At 40.0% G+C, this 26,515-nt stretch overlaps 1 protein-coding gene across 1 annotated transcript in view; it reads left to right on the forward strand.

Annotated features, from left to right (window-relative positions):
- Positions 1-26,515, forward strand: part of dapk1 (death-associated protein kinase 1) — a 101,902-nt gene that overhangs the window by 23,400 nt on the left and 51,987 nt on the right. Inside the window, exons 3-4 of the mRNA XM_074670054.1 lie at positions 19,019-19,240; positions 24,015-24,153. Coding sequence (XP_074526155.1) covers positions 19,019-19,240; positions 24,015-24,153 — 361 coding nt within the window. The remainder of the gene's footprint in view (positions 1-19,018; positions 19,241-24,014; positions 24,154-26,515) is intronic.

The following is a 26,515-nucleotide window of genomic DNA, read 5'->3' on the forward strand; positions in this document are numbered from 1 at the left end:
GGCTGACATGATGATACTGTATGACTGAAAGCTCTTTTGTCACAAGAGCTGATGATATGCATCCATACTCACTCCAGATTATAACACCTACAGCTGCATTATCCAGGCTGAATCACAGACCTATATATAAACCCTTTTAAGCTCTCCATTTTCAGGATGTATGTTAATCCATAGATTAGATGTGAGGCAGCAGAATGAATTAGGTTGGAGCAGAAATCAGCAACAGTAGGTCACGATAATTGAAGGCATGAAATGTGTTTGTTAAAGGGACTGTGCAGACTGCCCTGTGGTATGGAATAAAGACTCAGTTTCCCATGAGCACTTACACCCATTGTTGTAGAAACATGACTGTTTCCAAGGTGTTTGTTTGTCCTGGAAGCAAATGAACGGACAGAATTGGCTCATTTTAACACAACGTTGTTCAACACAACTTTTTACAGGAGGCAAAGTGACGAGGTAATGCATTCATTTGTAGTAAGAAAGCACTATTGTTTGAAACGTGACAACAAGCAAACTATGTAGACTATGTTTTTTTTTGTTTTGCCAGTTCAGCTCTAGTGTCCATCATAACAAAAAGATAAATAAAAAAATCTTAAACTTTTTTTTTCTTCAAGAAAAAGGACGGATCTTGATTCTCACATTTGAAATTAGCCGACTAACATACTGTCTTCATTAGGGATGTCCCCATACAGATTTTTTGACTTCCAATCCAATCCGATCCCATACCAATACCTTTCTCTGATAAATATTGATTTGTGTACTCGTGGGAAAGTCCACTCCCACCACATATACTGAGAAATATCATTGAGATTACTGAATTAGTTGCTGATAAACCCATTCTAAATTGTGGATTATGAGCAGGAAAATATATTAACATGAAACTGTTTCAAGATCACTTGTAAAGTCTTAATGTTGCCTTTAAGCTGCAGAACAAATGCACAATTTTCCTGGTATGCATTTATCCTCACTGCTTTGAGAGGTTAGCCAGATTTTTGTAAGGATGCACTTTCATTGCCTTCACAATAGGGATAGTCCGTTTATTGGCCCCAATTATCAGCCTGGCCAATTATCGACATATTTGGCATTTTGGGGCGTATCGGCATGATATTTGGCATGAGCTTATTTTAACTTTCACAGACACAAAAATCACTCCTCTTATCAATACCTACAGGAATACGTTTTTCTGCCCCTTAAAAATGATAAGAAATATTTTAAACTGCAGACATTCAGGAGCTGCTTGTTGATGCTTCTCTTCACAGAGTTTCTTCCTGTCTACTCTATGGAAGCCCTAGATGGTCAAAACCATAGGCTGTAAAAAGAAATGGACATCTGCTTGCTCGGCTCTGACTGAGGCTCCCCCTGGTGGCTGGCTGCAGTATAGATTTAAAAATCCATCTCCCCAGTCATTCCAGATGAGCTGTCGTCAAACTTTAAAAGATTAATACTCCTCGTAGAAAAGTTTCTCACATCTGATTGTTGTGGTAATTTGAAGATATCATTTGGCTGCCTTGTATTCAAGTCCTCTTTTTTCTGAAAAGTTTCGTTTTCAGTAGTTATACAAGGTTAAAAACAAGGTTTTACGTCACATTTAACAATGATTGCTGCCGTTCTTGTGTATTTATTTCGGGGATTGTAAAACATGTCGAGAGGTAGAATCAAGAAGTGATTAGACTCCCAAAAGAAAAAAAAAGATATTTTTGTCACACAGCTCCACTCAGAGAATATTGGTTGTCGGCCTCCTTGCCTACTAAAACCCAGTATCGATTATCGGCCCAAAAAACCCCATATCGGTCTATCTCTTTTTCACAGCCTCTTTTTTTCTCCTTCGTCTTACTTAGTCCTACATTCCGTCTCTTTCTTTTTTGCTGTCCTCTTTTCAGCTGTCCCATCTAATAAAGGCAACAGTACCAGAATGTACACAATATCTGCTCAGCAGCAGATTCACACAGTTAAAGACAAACTGTTGAACATTGTGAGCCCATGAGGAGGTGGTGGAGACCAAAAATAGAGCAAAAAGATGGTCAGTACATTTAGCTTACGTTTATCTCTTGGAGACAGTGCATGATAATGTCTTTAAGTAATGGTTAGAGGTGAACATTTTTGGTCTGATGATGTTCAGATCATGTGACTTGCAGTTTGTTTGGCTGCTACTGGGCAAGATGAGCCACATTGAAAAAACACAAAGAGAAAAACATCCTCTGAGGATCAGATGAGAAGAGAACAGTCTGAAGGTGAGAGCCTACTCAATGTGTTCCTGCTTGTGCACTTGTCCATGTGCATCAGATTTGACGGAGAAGTTTTAGTGTGTGAGTGTGTGTGTGTGGGCTGTGTGCCTTCTTGGAGCCCTGTGAGGCTGCCTGCTATTGTACTTAACACTTTTCAGCTTCTCAGCACCCTCTCCTCTTTCACAGTAGTAATGCACAGAGCCAATCAATAGCTGGCACACAGTAGTGGACGGAGATGGTACACGGTGTAGTACTCTAACACGATCACACAAGGACATAACGCGTATCCTTGGAGGCAGGAAGGATATTTAAGGTGCTGCAAATTTAGAAATGTGTCCAATTGTTTGATCTGGTTGAATATTTTACTTTACTTCACAATGGATGTGAATGAGGAAACCTGTGTTTCTGCATTGTTTATAATGAGTGTTTCCACCATCAGCTGGTGTAAAAGGAATATAAGATCGTTTACTCGGTGTCTCACTTAATACCACGACTAACCGAAAATCCTTGACATCATCCAGCATGAGAAAGAAGTCTTCACAGTGTCACATTGGGTCCTAGGTTGTTGTAATGTTTTCCTGAGCTGTCACTTCTTAAGCCTGGATGATTCACGATGTCTCGAAGAATCACAATTTAGCAGCATCAGAATGAATTGCCACTTTGCTGTTATTCAAAATGTGATGACATTTACGTTTAACAGCTTGTGCTGTGTGATCTTTTTCCAGCTGTCGGGTTTGATTTCCCTCCCTGGTATACGGCTCTTTGAAGCTGATCATAAATCAGTGTAAAGTGAGGTGAGCCTGGGACTTGTTTTTAACAAAGATTAACTGAGCTGAACTTTAGTCCGTCTTTGAGTTGTGTGTAATTTAGAGGCTGTTTGAATAACATTACTTTGTTGTCGTCGTACTACGCTGTGTTCCCTCCTTTAGAGCCAGCAGTGAGTCAGCTCTGATCTGAGGTGGTGGCTGCATGGTTTGCTTTGAGTAATCTTTAAAGATCCCATATGATGCAAAAATCATTTTATTAAGTGTTTTAGTTAAATTTTGGGGTATTTGGCTTTCCTCCCAGCCCACAAAATGTGATATTTAATGACAAAACCTGCACTTAGTAGTGCTTGTGAATGTAAAATCCTGACCTAAAACGAGCTGTTTGGAATTTCTGGGGTTTGCCGACGTCAGCAAGTCCCTTTTATGAATAATCAGGAGCAAGTCTGACCTGATCGGTCCACCGGAGCAAATACCCCCGAACCCCCTCCCCGCCCACTCCTCTCCCCGACTGCTTTTCCAACTTTGGACAGTACAACAGAGGGCTAGTGAATAGACTGGTCCTGAATCCAGGCGCATTACCGACCATCCACCAACAAACCTCAGACCCTGGAAATGTGAGTATTTCAAATGCTGTGTGCTGTGGAGCAGATGTAAGAGCTTTTCCTCAGTATCCCCCCTGTCTCTGTGTTAGCTTCAGGGTGCTAACTTACGCTGCAGTCAGCCTGTTGTTTTAGCCTATAATGTTACGGTAAACAAGCTTCTCTGTTTTCTAAACATTGTGCACTCGGAGCTCGTGGCGCCGCTCTCAGTGACGCTGAAGAGCAGGGTGGCATCAGCGGTGGCTCATTTACATATGAAGGCCACGCCCACTAAATCAGCACATTCTGAACAGAGGGGATATGAGAGCCTGGAAACAATGCTGCTGTGCTTGATTTATTGACTTTTTGGACCAAAACATGTTGCTACCATTTCATGAAGACATCAATGATCCATATTAAACTGCAGAAAAGGAGCAGAATATGGGACCTTTAACGCAACGGCAGCTTCTTAACTATCGATGTTTAGTTTAATTTAAGATGCAACAAGGAAAGAGATGCATGTCTCTGTGAATCTCTGCGCACACAGTGTGTTGCAAGAAGAGCTTCTGTTCCATCCTTCCCCGATGTGATGATGTGTTTTGGGAGTGTGTGGGAGTGCCGATCTCAAAATGTCATGATATACATTACATTACACTCCCACAATGCAGCCTGTCTTTAAGAGACCGTAACCTATAGATGGATTATGATGGGATTGAGGCCAAAGATTAGACGGGTGCATATAACGCATTGTCCTCTTTCAGCTCAGTCTCCATTACTTACATATAAGATTATTCTGCTGTAAATGATTTACATCCAGAGCTGTCCAGACATGCATTAGCTTAGTCTCAAAGAGGGTTTGGTCATGCACTGTCTGGGAGGAAAAACCGTCAGTTGGTGAACCAGCAGGCTTCTTTTCAATGTTTTAGTATCAGGAGTGCAGATGCATAAAGATATCAAGGAGATTTCTCTCTGCCTCGAGATCCTAAAGCCAGCTGGAGCACACACTGAAATCAACTCCCCTGCAGGGATATACACATTTTCCAGGCAGGTAGTGTTGGTGTGTGCATGTGTGTGTGTATGAGTGAGAGGCTGTGTCATCCTCAGCTGCTGTCGGCCCAAGCTGTGCAAGACATCCTGCTTTGAGGACTTCAGACTGAGCTTGTTATCACCTGATTCTGGCTCTTAGCAACCTTCCTGGTCTTGTGGCGACACATGAAGCTGAAAAAACACGCGCACAATATGCTCCTTTCTGTTTGTTAGAAAGTTGCTGTTGATCATTTTCATAATTTTGCATAATAAAGAAAAGAACACCAAAAAAGAACCGTATGTTAGAGGTCTTTGCTGTGGTTGGGTTACGGGAATCGGCCTCAGACTGACAGACGTTTGTTAGATTTTATCCTTGTTTAGCTTTGACCTTAAAAGTCTGAGTTTTTTCTCTAAGTGCTCATTCCTCAGTGTCCTACGGGAAATGACATGAATCTAAAGGACGTGAATTAAAATCTTCGCTTGTATTGCATGTATGAATATCATCTGTACGCGAGAAACTTAACTCTTAACTCTGTTTTTTAAAAGTTTCTGATAACCATTTATTTCTCTCTCGCTCTGAATCCAGTGGCATAGTTGGCAGATAAACTAAAGATGTCAGTCTTAACACTCAGGTTTCAGCGTCTCATCGCTGGCACAAACTGAGTGTCACACACACCTCAGTCACAGGTCATATCAGCTGACACGGAGCAGCTTCAATTCTGGGAGTAGTACTTGATGATGTGCCAGAATGAAACTTACCTGAAGTCTGGTGTAGAGTCTGTATTCTGCCAAAACTTGTTTCTCAGCGGAGAAGCCCAACACTGTAACAAACCTGTCAACTGTTGGACTGAGAGCTTATAAAAATAAAGCGATCGAGTTTCTGAAAGCTATAGGTGGTATTTCAAAGATTCAGAGAATTTTTAATCGGGTTGAGTCATGATTTTTGAACATTTCAATCGTCATCTATATTTTCATTTTACCTTTGCTCATCCAGGTTCGTACCGTTGAGTGTTTTGCAGAAACACAAAGATTCAACAAATAAAAAACTCAGGAATTTAATGACAAAAGCTCCCTGACAGAAATCAACTAAAATATTTGCATACAGAAAAAGGGTTCAAGACTTTCCACTTAGGATTTAAAAACATTCGGGCTTACCAAGTTTGCACTAATAGTCTGACTGTAGATTTTTCTAGGCACTCGAAAGCTTTGTTTCCCAGCTTAGTTCCAACTTTAGGAACAACAAACTAGAAAATACTGAACAAACAGAAGTTATGGTTTCCACACTTGGACTTCCAAGCACATAGAAGCATTAGAAGCTAAAAAAGCACATAGTTCTAGGGAAAAGTTCCTAAAAATGCACAGAGAGGTAAAGATGGTGCTCAAAGATGGCAGGTCACAAGTTAGAACCTCACATCAATCAGCACCACTGCGACTTGAGCCTACCAAATGTTTACGTCCTTTTCAAACAACGTCACCATCACTGTTCTCATACTTCCATGTGCCTGTTATGTTGGCACTGCTGTTAACCAATACATCCACCAGGGGGGCAGCCCAGAGTCAAAACTTTATGAAACATGACAAAAACAAACATGGCTGTGGCTGTGAAGGAGTTTTCCTCTTACATAAAAGACAAAAACAGAGGCAGTGTTACTGGAGGCAGTGGTCGGCGAGGCTGTTAATTACATTACGAAAGTTCCACCATTGTTATTTCTTCTCCATAACTCACTAAAGCTACGTATCTGACTGTAACAGCAACACTGCTCCCACTGCCCCCTGGTGGTACTGTTCCATAGGGTCTGTATCCATAAGCTTTCTGGAAATGTACAGACAGAAGGCTCTGTCTGTATCTGGGGGGCTGTTTACATGGCAACGGTTTTAGGGTGAAACGCAAAAGTTTTGTCGAGTTTCGGCCTTGCGTTAACGGCGTTCCAGCTGACCTTAAACGCAAACTTTTGAAAACAGCCTCCAGAGTTTAATTTTTCTGAAACGCTGCCAACAGTGTTGCCATGTAAACGGTAACACTCTGCTTCATGAATGCATACAACAGGACAACAGTAACGTTGTTACGATCGTCACAAACTACTGTGTTGTACTTGTGCTGCTCAATTTGCTGAATCTGCTGACTGTCTTTCAACAAAACGTGCATCTGTTGCTCCACTTCTGCACTTAGTATTCCCCAATACACCAGATGATCGGCTCAACTGTACTTCGGTGGACATCTCCCTAAAGCGGCTTCTGGAAAAGACAGTTAGAGCGCCACTTACTGGCCTGGCATGCTTACTACAGCATTTTCACTCCCTCTGCGTTTCCATATCAGCGTTTTCTGATGAAACATTATAAATGTGTAAACGGGGCCTGAATCTGTATTAAATGTTGAGCATAAATGGGCCTCAACTGTAGTAGTGGCAAGGACGACGGCAAAAACAAATGGTACTAGAAAGAACTACACATATGCATAAAATCTGTGCATAACTGAATGTAAAGGAGGTCATTATGCAAGGCTCCGAAATTGGACACTACCTTACATAATGGTGTGTTTATATTACAGATTTTCTGGTTTATATTGTAAGACAGAATATTACACCTTCAGATATAATACTGAGTCGGACTGCTGTACATGGGCTGAGAGATTTTAGTCTGAAAAAAGATCAGTATTTTGGCACTTTTTAAATGGTCAGAGTAAAAAGCCTCTCCCTGCAGCTGGAGACGGTGAAACCATCTGGTAATGATGTACGGTTATTTAACCCCCAGGGGGACTGCCCACAGTTTTGGGGCACTTTCATCGCTCGTGCTCTTTTGGTGATTTGTTTTTATGGGTCAATAAAAATCTGATCATTCAATGTCGCAGAAAACAAAAGTGGGCAGAAAATCTTTGACAATGGGGCTTAAAAAAGATACAAATTGATTTTATAATCAGCATGCAGATTAGATTTCTGTCACAAGATAAATGGTGTCCTTGTCTGGTCATATGAAATCTGTGTAACGTCACATCAAGTTGATAAAGCAGGAGCTATCATCTGCAGCAGCTTCTCTTGATTCTCTCTGAGTGAGGAATCTGCAGAAGTGTTAGCAGCATTAGTGCCATGAAAACAAGGCCTGTCAGTCGCTGAGCTTTGAAGCAGCACTATAAAAGACATCAAATCCAATTTGCTTGTCTGCAGTGTCTCAGCTGTTGCTCTTAGCCCGGCTTTTATGTGTTATGTTTGCATGTAAATTGACTGGAGTGCAGGTCTGTTCCTAGTAGCACTGTCAGTCACTTTGTACTTTGTATATGCAACTGTGCTGCCATGTGTGTACATTCAACAGGCTGAGTGTACACAGCAAACCTGAAACATCAGTTGATGAAACGACAGCACAGAAGCGTCTCTGCTGCATCGAGGGCAAAGCGAAGCATGAGGCAACAAATCTGTGAACTGCCGCAGTATCTTTCCACAGATAAACACTCTGCAGCCAGCAGTGTTGGGTAATTCAAGGCTCCGCAAGGTATTGTCACACACCCAGGCAGCTCTGATAGACACAAACAAACCTCTCCTCTCCTCTCCTCTCACCCCCCTTTCCCATCAGTCGCTTTACAGAAACAAGTAGGCCAAAAGTGGGAAGCCTTGTCTGTGCTTTGAGCACAACAAAAGCAACCAAGCAATTTGATCCCACTGACTACCCTGTCCCCAGTTTTACTCCACATCACGTTAAAGGGGGAGAGCTGCTCTTGAAAAGCAGCCTCCCTGCCTCTGTTTGTCTGAGATTCCCAGGAAGGTCTTCCTCCTCTGCCTGCTCATTATTCCTGCCCCCATCTTTGAGCTTATTCAGCAGCATTCGTGCTGTCAAAGCCCCCCCAACACCCCAGGAGGCAGAGAGGGATTTCCCAAATATAGCCTGAGCTAGTAAGTACACATATAGGGGCAATCCTTCACATTAACTCCTGTTAACCTCGCTCCTCGCTGGGTCTTTGAGTGCTAAACCTCAGCTCTCAGAGAGGAGAAAAGCTCGAGCAGACACGGGGTGTTTTAATTTTCAATGCAGCTTTGGGTTTTGGTTTCCCTCCACCACCTCACCAAAGGGGAAGAGCTCAGTTGAGCTGCTGCCATTTTCCCCTTGTTTGTGTGTGTGTGCAGCTGGTGTTGTGAACAGAGGGTGGGCTCACTTTTCCCTCTCTTTGTGTCCGTTTGGTGAGAGAGAGGAGAAGGAGCAGAAGTGTAGTCTGACAGAAACTTTCTGTCATTCTAAATTTATTGTCACATCAGGAGATTTTTATTGGGATAACTTCTTGACGTTCATGTGCAGTGTGTTTCTCATTTCAAAAACATGTTTTTCACCCCGCCCTTCTTGTTATTGGCTTGGATTATCCCTGCTATCCCTGTTTGAAAGCTTTAGACAGTCTCTCTGTGTGTTTCCCAATCTTTGAGGTGTGACCCCTTTTCAGCATCCTCCCATCATGAAGCAATCCTCCTGAGTCGAAGCCGTGCTTTGCTGCAGTCTTAACCTGATACCCTCCAAGTGTTTTCACCATCCATACATAAGGCCTTATAAAAGAAGTCACCATCACAAAGTTTGCTCAATGCCTCTTTGCTAAAAGGAGTATAAGGTGGTTGTTTGAGCTTTTATTCTTGCAGGAATTTGCAGCTGGCTTCTATAAAATCTTCTGCTTCCATCTCAGGGGTTTAGTGATCACTTTAATTCTCAGTCCGTAGAGGTTAGAGTCAGCTAAGCCGCAGTCCCTGAGTTGTTTTGAGTGAAATGATGCTTCACAAAAGTGTGCTTTCACTAATAACATGTTGAGATGTTTCACTCTGGACTTTCTATTCAAATCGCCAATGTTTTTTTGACAGGTTTTTTCTCGGTTACTTTCTGCCTTTGATTTTTTGTAATTATTTTTGGAGCCTTTAAGGAGCCTTTTTTGGGGGGAGACATGCAGCCAAATGTCAAGGCTGAGGGTATAATTACACTTCAAAAACTGAAATCTTATCAAGTTGTTTTTAGTAAAAATGTGAGTCTCTTTCACCTGACCCATCCAGAAAAATGTCTTATTTTAAGTTATTCAAAGACAAAAATGAGCTCTGAATTGCTTGTTACATGTAAAAAGAATCTGCCAGTGGGGGTAAGAGAAATGTGCTTGTCAAGATTAGAATAATGTCTTAATATAGCACATTTCTCTTACCCCACTGGCAGATTTTTTCACTTACTTGTCACAGGTAATTTAGACTTCATTTTCATCTTTAAACAACTTGAAATAAGACATTTTCTGGACTGGTCAGGTGAATGTGGCTTATATTAAGTTTAATAGACAATTTTACTGAAAATAAGACAAAAACACTTGATAAGGTTTCAGTTTTTTTGCAGTGTAGCGAGGTCTATCTCCTCTATACAAGCTTTAACCGCTAGGCTGAATCACAATTTCTTTCTTCTTCTTCTCACTTTAATAAAGAAAAATGTAAAGAAAAAAAACTGTTCATGGTGTTGGCTTGGCCTTGTAATGAAGTCACTCATTCATACAGCAGGTGGTCCAGGTTCACTTCCAGCCTGAGGCTACTTTGACGCAGATATCTGCGCTCACTCCTGGTTGCTCTGTCCACTTTCCTTTCTTTTTCGAAACTAAAAAAGAGAAGAAATAGAAGAAAAGATAAACTGGCCACCCTTAAGGCCCATTTATGCTCAAGGTTACATACCGATCTAGATACAGAGCCTTATGTCCGTGCTCTCCATTTATGTCATCCATATTTCTGCCATTTTTGATGGCTCAAAAACTCACCAAAATTGGCACACACCCTACAATTGGGAAAAAAAATTGATATGATACCAAACATGGCCCCCAAATATCCCATAATATGCTCTCTAGTGCCACCTAGGTACACTTAAAAAGCCCTAGGAGCCAGTAGAGATGTTGTAGAGATATCAAACCAATGCAAAAATGTTTAACTTATTGAGACACAAAAATCATACACTGAAACCCCTGACCTGTCTCCAACAGGAAGCCAGCAATTTGCCTTTCAAAATAAGATTTCGCTGCATTTTTACCCTTTATGCAAAAATTATCTCCTCCGAAACCATAAGTGGTATCTGCTCCAAAATCACTCACATGACAGACTAGACCCTGCTTTACGAAAGATGGGCAGGACTTTGACAATTTGGACCCGGTTTTCAAATGACGAGCCCTCAAAGTCAGTAAACCCTCTCAGCTCCCTCCAGTGAAATACATAGGATTTCTCATTCCTGCCCATGCAGCCTGCTGCATTTGGGCATCTAGACCAAAAAGTAAAACTCATACAGCTTTAGGAATGCCATCGATGGATTTCTGACAAAATTTCCTACAAAAACATCAAATTTTTACACATACTTGGGTAAAATTGTGGCCTCTGTGAGAAGTTGTTTCCAAAATTTTTGTTGATTTCATTCCTGTCTTTGCTGCTGCAGTTCTGCGATGATGTCATACACTGATTAGGAGTTCCGTGCAGCTGGTCATGTGACTCACCAGAGGAATTAATACATGGTATCAACTGTTATAGCACTAAGAGAGCCAGAAAAGGATGAAACCCTGACAGTGGAGGGGAAATAGGTATGACAGACTGGCAGAAGGGACCTGGCAAGAGTGCGAGGACCCGTCTAACTCTGCTTGCAGCTTTAATTACAGCAAATTAACATGTTACAACCAATAACTCGAATAACTTTTCAATAACTCGTTAGTTTTAAAGATACCAAGCTGGTTAGGTTTTCATGTTGACTAACATGTAGGAACACTGAGGCTGTTAGACCTATCTCAGCTCCAGCTTTTTGCAACCAGGTAATGTAAGGTTGTGTCATTGTTTTAACATGCAACCACAGTTGTTGCATTTAAATTAAGTCTTGTAGACAATGATCCTTACACATACCTTAAATATTTGTCGTCTGTATCTAAAGGGTTATGGATTATAGTTTTGTAGGTAATGGTTGGATGAAGTTGCTCTGAGCAGGAGAGTAGATTGTGGGAGTGAATCTAGGGGAGGTGTGATTATCAGGTGCAGTGAGAGCTCTTAGAAAATGTCACCGAATACTTTCAAGAGTTTGCATCAGTGAGTTCCAAAGCTCAGGAGTGCACTGGATTTCTCTGTTTTTTCATCTCAGTGTGTCAATGTTTTTTGCTTCATTTTAGTCAATCATCAGACCGCTGAATAGATCCATTGTGCGGCTCCGATCGAGCTGCACCGCGTGGACAAATAACTGCGGAAAAATAAGCAGTATGATGTAATGTGTCACAGGATGTCTTCCAAACTGCACAGATGGCGCATAATCAAGGAGAGGAAATCAGATGTGTTTTCTTTTCTCATCCTCAGTGTTTTCACACCAAGTCCCACGGCTTCACAGATTACACTTTTTCCTCTGCATGAACTTTCAGCGGTGGAAAGTTTGACACCACATGAATGAGCTGACGGATGATGTGAGGAAGCTGCTTGTCAAGAATTCTCTGTCTTTCTTACTTTTCTGGTTTCAGGTTGAGCTGTTAGAAATAAGGAGAGTTTTCCTGTGTAGGGATGTGTGCAGCAGGTGTTCAGTCATTTGAATAGAGATTAGAGAGCTCTGTGTGTATAATGTTACACGTACACAGTCTGAACAACAGCTCTGAACTGGCCTCTGTCCGATTGTCTGTAGGAAAAAGATCAAATCGTGATGTTTCTGTCTCTTCTGTCCACGCTGAAGGAGGCCTGGCTGATAAAAGAGTGCAGCCAGACTGAATGGGGGTGGAAGTGTTATTAGCATGAGAAAGCCCTCTTCCTCAGCTGCCTCTTCCTCTTCACATTGTCTGCTTCATGTGTCTGGCTCACTCGCAGGAAAAGTCCCTTCCTTTAGGAGACATCATTTCCTTCTGTTAGCCTGTTCAGTGTTCACCAAACAAATTTATGAGTCTCCTCTGTGAACACTGTTGTGGTTGTTGATTATTTCAAAACATTCTGTCGTGGCCCTTAGTGAGAAAAAGTCATGTTTGTTCAGCTCGAAGCGATGCCAAAAACTCTCTCATCTGATGATCTTGCGTCTGAAATACACCAGATGCATCTGCAGTCCGTCTCCGCTCTGTCGCAACAACACATCAGATAGGTTTCCATTCAAGTCAATCTGTCAACTTACACTGGATCCGTTCTGCGTGCTGCTCTGTCATGTCGCAGTTAATACGCAGCCTTCCTATTTCTGACGGATTTGGAGCTGTGAAGCATAAATTCAGCGTCGGGAAGTTCAAGCAGGACAGAAAGTTGTGACTGAAAACTACAAAAAAACACCCAGAGACCTTCAAAATAAAACAAATCATTCTAAAATCAGTTCGTATTTGGCTTGAATGGATGATAAACGGACATAAAGAGCGAAGCCAGACCAGGAGTCAACAGGTTTGAGCTTGTACAGCCCAACATGAAGGAAGAGAGATTTATCAATGGAGTGGGGAGCGTGGGAACTCCTTGGTCTGTGACTCCAGCATGTCATGTAGCTTGTCGGACTGAACACACAGCCGGTGTGAGTTGATGAACGCAGTCAACACGTAACGAAACAGAGTCGGACTGCAGATGTATCTGGTGTATTTGAGGCGTCCTTTTTGAGAAACTAGCCAGGAAACCATTTTGAAGTTAGAGAAGAGGAGAAACTGTCTCTACTTGACTGAATATGATGGACTCAACTGTTCCTGAGCTGGGATGTCATAGCTTTGGCTATGGCACAGTTAGCAGGCTCAATATGACTTAGATCCAAGACCTCCTCTTGGGCAGCAAATTGTCAAAATCTCTCTGATGAACTTATAACAAAAAGTAAGGAAACAAGTGTTTGGTAGATTATCATGGCAATAAATCTTATAATGTTGTAAAGACTGTTTATGTCTGTTTTAAATGGTACCACCTGTGTGGGGAACATGAATTTGAAGGATGAACAGCAGAGCTGAGTATGTGGGTTGTGGGCATGAAAAATTTGCCAAACCTTCTCTGCCAATGCCAATCATCTTATTCTACGTGTCTTTCTTTTTGGTGTTCTTTGGTGGATTTGATGATTTGGGTCTTCTCAGGACGCCCACTTCTTGGAGCAGACACCCCCTAATCACAATAAAAAAACAGGGCCTGAGCACTAGGGGTGAGAGAACAAAATAGTTATAGGATATATCAGGATTTTTGTTTCGCAATATCACAATCGGGATTCTTTGCCAATTTATTTATTTATTTTTTTCAAATTAAAGTTCTTCCTTTCAGTCTTTATTTATAAACTGGTTCGGAAAAAAGTAACCACTTTGCTTCAGCAGAGGGTGAAATGTTTCTCTCTGACGCATGTGATGCACATTTTATGGGAAAATATGTCTCCTGGTAATAGTCAACAGTTCTAGGATGAAACGCAAAAGTTTTGTTGCATTTTGGCCTCGCGTTGACATGGAAACTGTGTTTCAGCTAATCTAAAATGCAAACTTTTGAAAATGGTCACCAGAGTGGAAATTTTCTGAAATGCTGCCAACACTTGCAGGACTGTCTTTCAACAAAATGTGCATCTGTTGCTCCACTTCTGCACTTAGTATTTGCCAATACACCAGATGATCGGCCCAATTCTACTTCAGTGGAGATCTCCCAAAAGCGGCTTCTGGACAAGTTATAGCACCACCTACAGGCGTAGCATGCTTACTACAAGGTTTTAAGTTCCTCTGCGTTTCCGTGTAAATGCAGATTTTTTTCACTGCGTTTTAGCGTTTTCAGATGGAATGTTAAAATCACAAAAATTGTAAATATTGAAGAATCGCAATTTCAATCAAATCGGCACCCTAAAAATTGCAATAGAATCTAATCGCGAGAATAGCCTATCACCCTAGCCTAACTGAGCATGCAGATACCTTGGAGTACCAGAAGCTTAAACAAGAGTCAATTGAAACAACAGAATAAGCTGTTTGGCATTTAAAGAGAAGATTTGGATTGTCTTCATGGGACAGTAGAGCTATCCAGTAAGAAGAAATACATTTATTGTTACTTTTAGTCACAAGACTCAAGGAAAATACTGAGACTTTGTGTCCCTACATAAGAAGAAGGAGCTGTTTTTCATGCCAAAACATCTTCTGATTCATCCACATGAGTGAGGCCATGACTTCAGATCCCACAGATCAGCTCAGAGGACACCCCGCAGCAGTGGGTCAGATCAGGATGACGTTTTTGTCAGAGACACCCTCAGAGGAAGTTTTCTGCTTTTCTGATTTCTTAAGCTTCTCTACAGCTGCGAGTGTTGTTTTCAGGATCCTACGTTCATTTATCAGCTATCATAACCCACATTGTGGAGAGAAGATAAAAACTCTGAATTCATAGCTGTATCACCGCGCTGCGTCTTGTTGACTGCTCTTCTCCGGTCCTGGCAGCTCTGTGGGAGTCAGATGACAGCGCAGAACTCTCTTTTTAATGGGGCTGTTTTTCTTTTTGCCAAGGCAGAGGAAGCTTTTTTCTCTGAAGATGTAAAATTCCATGAAGTTCTGGCCGTGGAAATCCGAAAAAATGTGACAGAATGTGTCTTTCTCGTTTCTCTCACCCCCTACTCCCTCGTCCTCTTCCTCCTCCGTGGGTGTTTGGTACACTAAGTGCTTCATGATTGCCAGGGCCGCGAGGAGGCACAATCGGCGGAGGCGTCAGCAGCCCTCAGCCAAGTGTCCTTGCTTCCCCGAGTGGATTTTTTTTCTGGCAGCGTTGTGGTGGAGTGACAGTGCAGTCAGCGTTATCCAGCATTTAACAGCAAATCTGCTCAGCAACAAGCTGCTGGAATTTCCATAACAACTCCAGTGTTGTTAATACGTTGGAGTAATTTGTCACGCTAAAATGTCACACAGGCTCACCACATCTAGAGTGACTGGACGCTTAAAGTGCTTATGTGTGCACTTCAGCTGTCTAGAATTACACAGACAAGGTTTTTTATTCCATCCAACTCCAAAGAATGAACTTCTCTTTTGAAACCATTAGCCTAGATTCTAATTACCATTAACATTGCTTTTTCACAGGTTGATTTGGTTGCACAGGTTGTTTATTGAGCCTTTTTGTTGGGTAGAAAGGACGCATCAGATCCAGTTTGTTTGAATGCATTTTTTCATTCATTAGACAGAATGTAACATTTACGCGTATATACCTTTAAGGCCATTTCTGACAGTATCATCCATCTTAGCTGTTGGGAAAAGAAATGAAAACGATTAACTTAAACTTTTCACGTAAATTTCAGCAAATCACTGCAAATTTCATGAGTCATGTGTCTTGAAAATGATGACACCGCTACTAACTCTTAGGAAGCTGAAGTTTTACAGTTCTTGTGGGATATTTTGCTTGTGTGCATCAACAGCATTTAAGACTTTTGGAAAGTAAAATGCTTCTTATCAACTTTCAAACTGTGTGCCAACTAAACTTTGCCAAAAAAGCAAACGAACAGGCTCTTAAACAAATTCACCAAAAGACAGCTGAAAGCACGTCTGAAACTATGGCTGCTGCTTTCAGACGTAGATTATAACCACAGTCTGCTGACCTGTCTGACTGCGTGTGCTGCACTATGTAGTTATGACCTGCCTGGACTTTCTTGCAAGTGTTGCTTTAGTCATGTTTTCCTCTGTGTGCCTGTGGGAAATAAAGTCTTTACATACAGCTTGTGCCTGGGCCGGGATGTAGGTGACCAGGATGTTGACGGGCCAGTCAGCCCTTGTGTGTACTGGTGATTGACACGTGTAAAATCCAGGTGTGCACAAAACAAAAACCAGTCAAATGTGGAACATATCCACAATTTGCACAGCACATAGTAAAGAAAACATATCAACTTCATCCTGTAGAACGCCAAGCTCTGCAGCATGTGTGCTTGTTTGAAGTCTGAACTGTGAAATGTGTCTAATATAAGCCCAGAAAAGCTGTGCTCTTGTCTAACACAAGCCTGAGTGTGTTTGTCAGCTGTGTTGATGTTTCACCGAGCTGTGATTGTTATCAGGTTGTGAGAGCTGTACTTCCTGACTGTAATTTAAACACTGTCAATGAAGGTGAAGACAGATGTACTTTTGTTCTCTGAATTCTGCACCAAAGCCAGGAAAAACAAGTGAGATGTAATCTACGTAGATCATCATTTCATTTCTGTGACAGGAGGATTTTTAGTGTTGGAGCGAGTCTCTGAAACACCTCTTTGCAATTTAATGAAGCTCTCATTGCTATTTCTGTTTGCAGGCGGCGTCGGTTCACCGTGATTCATGATTTGTTTAATTAAAGCTGCTTCTGATCAACATCCTAATGCCTCATTATCGCGCCTACTCATTTATGCCTTAATGTTTGTTCGAATGCTTTTAAAGCTGTAACTTAGCCACCGAGTCATTACGCTGACTGACTCACCAGCAGCTTTATCAGGTTCACTGTGCTGGTTCTGGGTTAGACCCCTGTTACCCCCCTACTGCCCTAACTCTTAATGTCAGAGATTCAACAAGGTGCTGGAAATCTTCTTTTTTACTTTTTATTTTAGGCATTTTTTTCTTTATTTTTTTCTGAACACACCTGTGTACATTCATACACAAAGGAATGGGTTGCTTTGTGCAAGAAAAGCACTTCCAAAAAAGATTATGCATACCTGGCTATGCAGTCATAGTTATCCATACCCTGTTTCTCCCGTCGTTTTTCTCCCAGTTCTTTTTGGAGTCTTATAGAAAAAGTCATTTACTCTGGTAGATGTAATTGTTTAACAATAAAATAAAAATACAAGCAGTATGGAACCCCAAGAGATTCATAATTGAATAAGGAAAAAATTATGAAATAAATACAATTTTGAAAAATAACAGACAAATGTATAATACAGCCATTACATTGTTAAATAAGGCAATGTTACTGAGAAAAAAATAAAATATAATAATATATATATATATATATATAAATATATATATATATATATATATATATATATATATATATATATATATATATATATATATATATATATATATATATATATATATATATATATATATATATTGTAATTAGGTATTTCATGATTATTTTAATAATTTCATTCTTTTTTAAAATAATAACATTTCATTTATTTTTCAAGCTTAAAAAAAAAAAAAAAAATTATCAAAGTCGTTTTTTCTTTCATGACATCCTTTTCCACAATGGCCTTTTTATTTCATAATAGGGATGTCCCGATATTACATTTTCACTTCCGATACGATACCGATACTGCAGCATTGAGTATTGGCCGATACCGATAATAATCCGGTACGATACTAGTATTAAACATGCATACCTTTATTACTTATTTTGTAGTATGTCTGTCATGTTAGAAAAAGCTTGATTAAGTGATATTGTTCAAAAAAAGAACAGTAGTCAGCAACAGCAGGTATGAGGAAAAACTGACCCATTTATTATTTACCAATGAGTTACAGAAACTGCTTATATCGGAGTGCTTATATCAGAGGTTTTAGATGTATTCCGATACGATACAGATACTTGTTTTTTTGCTGATATCGGACCGATATCCAATATCAATATCGGACTGGGACAACTGTATTTCATAATGTTATTTTTTTTTTAATTTTATTAAAGCCTGGAAATCTCATAAAAAGTCATTTTTCAAAGTATGAAATTGTTCAAATAATAATTATGAAATATTTTATTATAATCATTTGATATTAAAGAATATCAAAACTTATTTCACAGTAGTATTGCTGTATTTTAAAATTTAATGGCCATAATATATATTTATCTGTTATTTCTCAAAATGGTATTTATCTCAAAATGCTGTTTGTATATTTAATTTTGGGGTTACATACTTTTGTATTCAAAATTCCATGATGGCTTATCAACTTGATGCCAGCAGGATTTTTAGGAGATAGGTGTTACTTTTATTCAGTCCATCCAGTTCTTATATGTCCGGAGTAGAGAGAGATGAACGTTGTGCTTATCGTAAAGCCAAGAGTTTTTGAAGTAGCTGTTCCCATCTATTCCCAAAAAGGTTTTATAATGAACAATTCCAGCTCTACATTGCATCCAACAGTAGAGACGGTGGTACTTTGTTTTGATTTCTGTTTGGGAGTTATAAAAAAGTCTACCAGTTTTTTCCAACAGAAGTGTAATATTCAGTTGTTTTTCTTATCTTTGTTTGATGTAGTCTGTATTATCCTTGTTTAGTGTTCAGCATGGTTTAACTTACTTATTAAACCTTTGTCAATCCTTGAGTCATAGGCATCAATAAATATTTGAACGAGAGTGAATGGTTCTATTAAGTCAGAACTTTTTACCTTTTAAAAGAAGTAATCTCATAGCTGGAGATACCTCAAAATGTCAGCTGGAAGTCTTCTTCAGAGATTTTGCTCCGTATTGACATGATAGCATCACACAGGTGCTGCAGATTTGTCGTCTTCACATGCCTGATGAGAATCTCCCGTTCCACCACATCTATCAGAGTACACTGACTGATAAGCCTCATCTCTCTTTCTCCTCCTCTCCATCAGCGGACAGTTCGCCGTGGTCAGAAGATGCCGACACAGGGCTTCAGGTGTGGAGTACGCCGCCAAATTCATCAAGAAGCGGCGCAGCAAGTCAAGCAGACGTGGGGTGACGAGGGAGGACATCGAGCGGGAGGTGAACATCCTGAAGGAGATTCAGCACCCAAACATCATCACCCTCCAGGAGGTCTTTGAAAACAAGGCGGAGGTCATCCTGATCCTGGAACTGTGAGTGCATCTTAAAACTAAGATTTAGGTGTTAATGTCTGCAGCAAAGAGTTTTTTTTTTAACTAAAAGTAAAACCTTTACAGTTTAATATTACAGCATGAATAGTTTATTGTCATCAGATTGTGATTTCATTCCTCATAGTATCCAGCCTGCAGGCCGATTGCAACTGTCGCTCTAACCTCTCAGAAGTGGTGTTTGGCTCAAGGCCTTCAGTAAACCAGTCCAACCAGTTTACGCCAAGCTCCTAACGCTGTGAGATCAATCATGTTTACACCACAAGCATCCAGCCAACACGCTCATTTGGAGCCAATAAGCACGAATCCGAGTACAGTACACCTCCATTAGTAGGTCACCTTACAGCCAGCAGGAAGGAAAGAGTTTGTGGAGAGCTGCAGGACAACATTCCTGACCCGTGATCAAACTCTATAGAGCCACAAAGAAGAAATGGCAAACAGTGTCCAGGCAGGCTGTGCAGCGCGTGTGTGAATAATAAGTTCATGGCTGGTTTCCAGCTAAGAACTGGTCCTACAGGAGTACAGGTTCAGTGTTTCTAAAGCTCCATCCAGTGATTCAGAGAATGTTACACACAAGTTGAAACTAGCTTAGCAGAGAAACACATAAATGGCCTTATTTGTCATTCATTGTTTATTTTGATGTTCCAGACAAGATTTTTTTTAAACTGATCATATATACAGGTGCATCCTGCCATACCTAGTGTATACAGTGCGTTATCCTGCTATTAAGTCCCTCATTAAAACACTCTGCTCTCTGCACTTCTGAACAAAATCTTAAAACAGGAGGAAAAAGTACAAGAATTCACATTTGGCACTAATGGATCAGGTTGTAAGTAGAGCTTCAAAATGCAAGAAGAAGAAACAAGAGAAAGAGGAAAAAAAATAAAGAGCAGGTTGTTAATTGAACACTGAATTGAAAATTGAAAGCCCTGTATAGCTCTGGCCTTAGTGCGTTGTTTCAGGTGCATTTTAAGAGACACTTCTGCTGCTGGCAAAGGTCAGGTTGTGGAGGAAGCTCTGAACATCCTGTCTTTGTGCTTCAATTTTCGATTTCAAACAGTAAAAATATTTTATAACCTGGAGGGCTTATAGGATTTGCAGAGCTTATACCGGATCAAAATTTGTCCAGTGCGTTAGCAAACAAATGTTTGACTTCTTAACGCTAAGAAGAGCTGAATGCTGTTTGTTTGTACATTGATTGGAGGTGAACTGATTGTGTGCATGTGGATAAACCTGAGGGCAATGTTCAAACATCTGTCTTTCATGGGAGAAGGCAGAGACCTCATCCTACATTTTAAAGGTAGATTATCCATTACAGAGAAAACAGGAGGAAGTAGTAATTTATGGGGATGTTTAAGCTACTTTATGTCTTTAATGAGTCCAGAGTAACAAAACAGACAGTTTTTTGTTTGGCTGCTGCTGAAAATGCATTATTTGAAACGATACGGTATTGATGCCCGGTACCTGGCAATTGGTTCTGGTACTCAGTGGTACCAATTTTCAGTACTTTTTTGTGTTTATGTGGTAAAAAACATCAATTTGTACAATAATAAAGTTTTTTTTTTCAATTTAACATATCTATTCTTCAATATATAATCTTGCAATGCTGTGTTCATGTCCAGCATGGAAAATCTCCCACTCTTCCACTCTTTCACAGTCACTAAGATGCGTCTAGGTACCTGAACGTGGTACCTTTTGATTTCGGTACTCAGTACTTTTGACAGAATTCAGTCGGTACCAATAAAATTCCCTAATTCAGTACCCACCCCTACATTGGATCCATGAGGAAGATTTGTTAGTGTCACCTAACTTTAATAATGTCTCTGAATAGAAATAGAAAAGAATTGAATAGAATTACTTTATTGATCCAAACTGGAAAATTGTTGTGTTGAAAGCAGCAATTGATAGAGTAAGTAGAAAAATACGAAAAATAGAAAGAAAAGAATAAAATAAAATAAAATGAAATAGAATATATAAATAAGCACTCTAGTCACAAAAAGATGGAACAATACAGATTGTGAGAGGTTTGTTCACCAGCTATAAATTAACATCCCTACTAGTTTTGAAAAAGAAATTAAATACAACATTAACTCAACTTAGATTTGTTGACTGAAGTCAGAAATGTGCAAATAGCAGCTAAGGTTGGAAGGTTATGTTTTTCAAAATACAACACAGTGGTGACAAAGGGGAATATTCAATAGTAATAATAATCATAATCATAATTATAATAATGTAAAAGAAAGAAAGAAAAAACCCAGGAGTTGTTCCTTGGAGGTAAACTTGCCTTTATTAGGTTTTCTTTTTAAATATCTGCATGAATATGAAACTTGCATTAAGGCACCAAAACCAAACCGGTGTAAGAAAGAATGCTGAGTCACTTTTCTTGGACTAGCAGCTGAGAGCTCTCTGCTGTTTTTAGGAGGGTCATGGTTAGCCTGCACAGCTCATCAGTCAGGACCCAGCAGCCCAGATAAGACTGGCCCTGTTAGCTCCTTCTCTCTCCTCCAGCTGGCATCCGTCCTGCTTGTTGTTTGGCTCAGTCGGGGCTCAATCTCACACCTTCACTGTACACGCTGTATCTCACACGTCCAGGCTGCTCTCTGAAATTGCTCATTTCCACAGTGCATTGTTCAACTGTGTATGATAGATTAAAATAAAAGGGTTTGTGTGATTAACCTCTTGAAAGAGCTGCGTCTTTGTAGCACTCTGAGTGCTTTAATGCAGTGCTGGGAAAGATTGCCTTTGCAAGTAGATGATACCGAAGTCTACACGCTGTAACTTCCACTTGAACATAAACAAAGCTCCATACTCCAGTGTTTAAATTATCCACTGATTACCATCAATCAAAGCTTTTGTTCACTTGACTGTGACTGTGATGCAGATTTTTCAGTCTGACATGTTTAGCTCTATAGATTCCCAAGCTCATTTTAAGTCATAGATAATGTTTTCTGAGCTACTGACAGCTGATGTTTGTCATCATTATGTTAGTTTTGAGTCTGTTTTACTTCAGGGATCTGATTAGAGATGATCTATTCACCAAGAAGTGCAGAAGATTTGCACAGTTTTCTGAAATTCCTGGATTTTAATGTTTGAGAGCAAACCTTTTCAAAACTCTCACTTCTTTGTGCACTCATTATCAGACTTCTAGGTCTGAAGCCCAACCGTGTGATCTCTTAGTTAAACCAGACCAAGGACAGACTTTTTATGCTTTATTGTGAAGTAAGACTCTTGTATCCTCTCACTGTTCATTATTTGATGAAAGAAGAAGATAGTCAAATAGTCACAATGGATCAGATTTACCAAATTCTGTTTTAGGAGATGCTAAAGTTTGTCTTGTCATGTGTTCTGTCTGAAAACAGATAAGTCCCTTGTACTATATGATGTCACTTAATGAATCACAACACTTGAACACAGCTCTCTGTTAGCATACAAAGCTGCCACAGTAACATGGTTTGTTTTTTATTTTTTATTTTTATCCCTGGGCTGGTGAAACAGCACATGCATGTTACAGATATTTAGCCTCATGTTTGCCCTTTTGTCCTCCACATCCTCCCCCATCTCCCGCTGCTGCTACAACCACGACCACAACAGCAACTGTCTCCTCCACATCGACCAGCCTCTCCAGAACAACACAGGGGCTGACACCCTGGCGTAGAAGCATACCTTCCTGTTTGATGTGCGCTCACTCTCTGCTAACCACTGATGCAGATGATGAAATAAACATTCGAGCTGTAGCGTGGGCGTGTGGTGGGAGGAGGCAGTGGAGGTCCCAGCTGTGCAGCTGGTCTGGTGTTTCCTCCCTGGAGGGACGAGCAGTGTGTGATTGTGTATTTGGGGGTTTGTAATCCTGCAGAGGAATTTATTACATAATTATCTGTTGGGAATGTCTGTACGATGAAAACTGAAAGTCACATTTGGTAATTACACAAACTGGAGAGTTAGCAGTGATCCTTGAGTTTGATTCCTCACATATAAGACACACGTGTGTTTGTATGACTGAGTGAACGCGCAGCCCCTGGATCAGCTTCGCTTTAATTACAGTGATCTGCTCTCCTCCTCTCTTCTGCTTTCTCTGACACACTTTCCCTCTGAGGGCGTTCACCTTCATCAAGCTGTGACTGAGAGACTGTCTCTGCTTCAGACTTCTTCAAAGCTGAATCAAGCATCAGTTCTGGTTTTAAATGGGCTGAAGAGTCATCTCATTAAATCAAGATTCATGTATCAGCAGTGAAGGAAAGAGCTGACCTTGATATTACCAGGCTGAGGGGGAAGAATTTAATGAAACATGCAAGATTCCCATGACATCAACTATTCAAAAACAGCTGATTCATAGTTTTTTGAGACAAAATATCTTTGAAGAAAGATTTTTATTACGTCTTAATATGTTACCCACTGATCAGAGTGACATTCAGTCCAATAATAAAGCCTTATCCTTTTTTTCTGTTCTGTTGTTTTGGTATTTATTTATGTATGCAACCTATTTTTTTTCTGTTTTTATTACTGGTTATCACCTCCCTGTTCAAAAACAGAGCTCAGCAGCTCTTCCCCTTTGTTGTTAGTAAATGAAAGGTTCTCATTATTTAAGCTGCGTTGGATAAAGCGTGCTCGGGATGTGTAAATTAGTCGTACTCTAATGCAGCAGGATGATTAGATTACATCAGCTCAGCTCTGTTAAGCAGGGATTTGTAACCGACTGTGATCTAAGAGATCTCACGTATTAATTCTCCCCCTCTTTCTGTCTCTGCCTCGTCTCATACAGAGTGGCCGGTGGTGAACTCTTCGACTTCTTGGCTGAGAAGGAGTCTCTGAGCGAGGAAGAAGCCACGCAGTTCCTCAAGCAGATCCTGGATGGAGTCTTCTACCTGCACTCCAAGCAGATCGCACACTTTGACCTTAAGGTACTGAAGCATGGAGAACATTTGCCTTTCAGTCATCTGGTTTCTCTTCAGCCGTTTGTTTCAGCCTGAAAGCTTCTGAAATTTTTGGCTTGTAAAGAAGAAAATACATCCAACCAAGGTCAAATTTGAAACACATAAAAATTCACTTACATTAAAGGGATAATTCAATGTTTTCAATTTGGGTTATTAGGAATGTAATGATAGACTCAAGTCAGGGTTGGACGATTTCTGATATTGGGTTAAAAATGCAATTTTCTCATGATTTTATCAAAAGAATGAGCTTTCAGAGAAAATGCGACTAAAAAAGATTCTTTAAATTTTTTCTGCAACTGCAAAACACAAACAATGCAATGAATTCAAAATTTTAAAACGTACAAATACACAAATACATATATTTAAATGTATAAAAGCTACAAAACATATTTTCTCTTTTGAACAAATTACAAATTACATGAATTTCCCTTCGGGGATTAATAAAGTATTTTATCTATTATCTATCTATCTAAGTTAAAGAGAATTCCCTTTTTAATTCTCTGGGGCAGGGTGAACTGTGCAAGTGCAAAAGTGCAAGTCAAATTATCTTTTCTCTTGAATAACAAAAAATAAATGAAATGAATGACTTTTTAAACGAATCTCACGTAAGAAAACTAAATGAATATTACGAATAAACAGAATCTCTGTAAATAAATCTCTAAATCTCTTTTTTTTGTCTGTTTTTCTTTTTTAAGGAAAAACAGCCCTATGCTTTTTGAATAGGGCATCGCAATTTATTTTCTATCTCAGCCAATTTGAACTGTCACGTATTTATATTGATTTTTAGCTGTGTTATGATCATAAACTGTATAAAACATGGACGAAGCATCCGCGACGTCACCTGTCTGTTCCTGAAACTGTGAATTGAAGCTAATCCGTGGACACAGCCACATTCGTACATGACAACGGCAGTGAGTTTTTCTTTGAGGAGCTAAAGTAGTGCAACTACTGTAACTCAAGCAGCACATATTGTTTTGTTTCCAAATTAATCTGATGCCACTGATACCGCCGATCCTGGTTTAATCACTTGGGGTTTTCAACAAAGGCGTAAGAACAGTCAAAAATTTTCTGTTTGCATGGGTTTTTATAAAGGATTGACCCCTTTTTGTGTTTGTATTTTTACAATAATGGGTGAAATAAGCAGCTGTTCATAGAAGTGTTTTTGGACACCATGTTGACCTCCATATCAGTGTTTCACAAACCCCACTTTGGGAACCACTGAGCTCTGCTACTCTGACCCAGAAACTCATGTAGGACTTTCTTTAAGACTTAACTTTGGCATCAGAAAGCCTGTTTGATTTTGTTATTTGTAGACATTACACAGGGTTGTACAACATTGTGTCATAATTCCTTCACACAAAGTCATCATGAAGAAAAGAAGCTCCTTGGAGCAGTAAACATTAAAGGAAACAGCCAACATAGATCATTTTTCATGACAGTAGTCTTATGAAAATATTTTCTCTTTGAGTGCAACAAAAAAATCCAAGGGTCTGAGTCTAATGACCTCCTCCAGTTCATTAAAGACAAAACACAAACTCTGCATAAGCTCTTTAAATAACAGCAAAAGCAGTATTTTAGGGAATATGAAAAGCTTGTTATGTAAACCTGTGTTTCATTTGGATTTGGCGCACAGCAGCTCATGTGTTTGTCCTTCATGGATCCTTTGTGTTCAACAAATGCAAATGAGCCTTTTCAAGTGATTAGCCTCCGAAACGTCCTCAAAAAGAGAAGCAAAACAAAACAAGAGATCCTCTCCTCTGATCATTTCCATTTGACGGACACAAAAGATGATGACAGTGACTCGTTCAGGGTCATGTTACCATTACACAACGCAGCACCGTGTTTTCTTTGAAAGGACTCCTACACACATACGGGACCAAAAACAACAAATGTTTTCTCTTTGTTAGAGGTCTTTGTAAAGTGTTTCTTGTTTTGTGTCATCCTTGACCGCCATAACCCTGAATGAGCGTGTTCTGGAGAAATAAATTACCAGCATAATGTAAAAAAGCTGCTCCTGTTTTCCAGTCACGGTCCTGTCCTCAAAGTCTGTTTGTCTTTGCATTTCTTAAACCAGTTTGTTTTCATGTTTGGAGCCATCTATCTGCAGCTTATTACCAGGACTAATCGTGTTTGGGTTTGTTTTGTGTTTATCAGAGAGAGCGCAGATACAAAAAGAGCTAAAAGTCAGTGTGCACTCACAGCACAGATACGCTGCAGGACTCCTGAGGTTTCTGAACATTAAACTGTCTCTGTGTTTGGTCTATTGTTGCACTAGTTTCTTAATTAAATCTCGATCAATGCCATTGATGTAGCCCTATTGTGGCTGCAG

This window comes from Halichoeres trimaculatus, unplaced genomic scaffold (genome assembly GCF_033239565.1).
Source record: "Halichoeres trimaculatus isolate MK-OKI-2021-1 unplaced genomic scaffold, fHalTri1.1 fHalTri1_scaffold_5, whole genome shotgun sequence".
In the NCBI taxonomy this organism is placed as follows: Eukaryota; Metazoa; Chordata; class Actinopteri; order Labriformes; family Labridae; genus Halichoeres; species Halichoeres trimaculatus.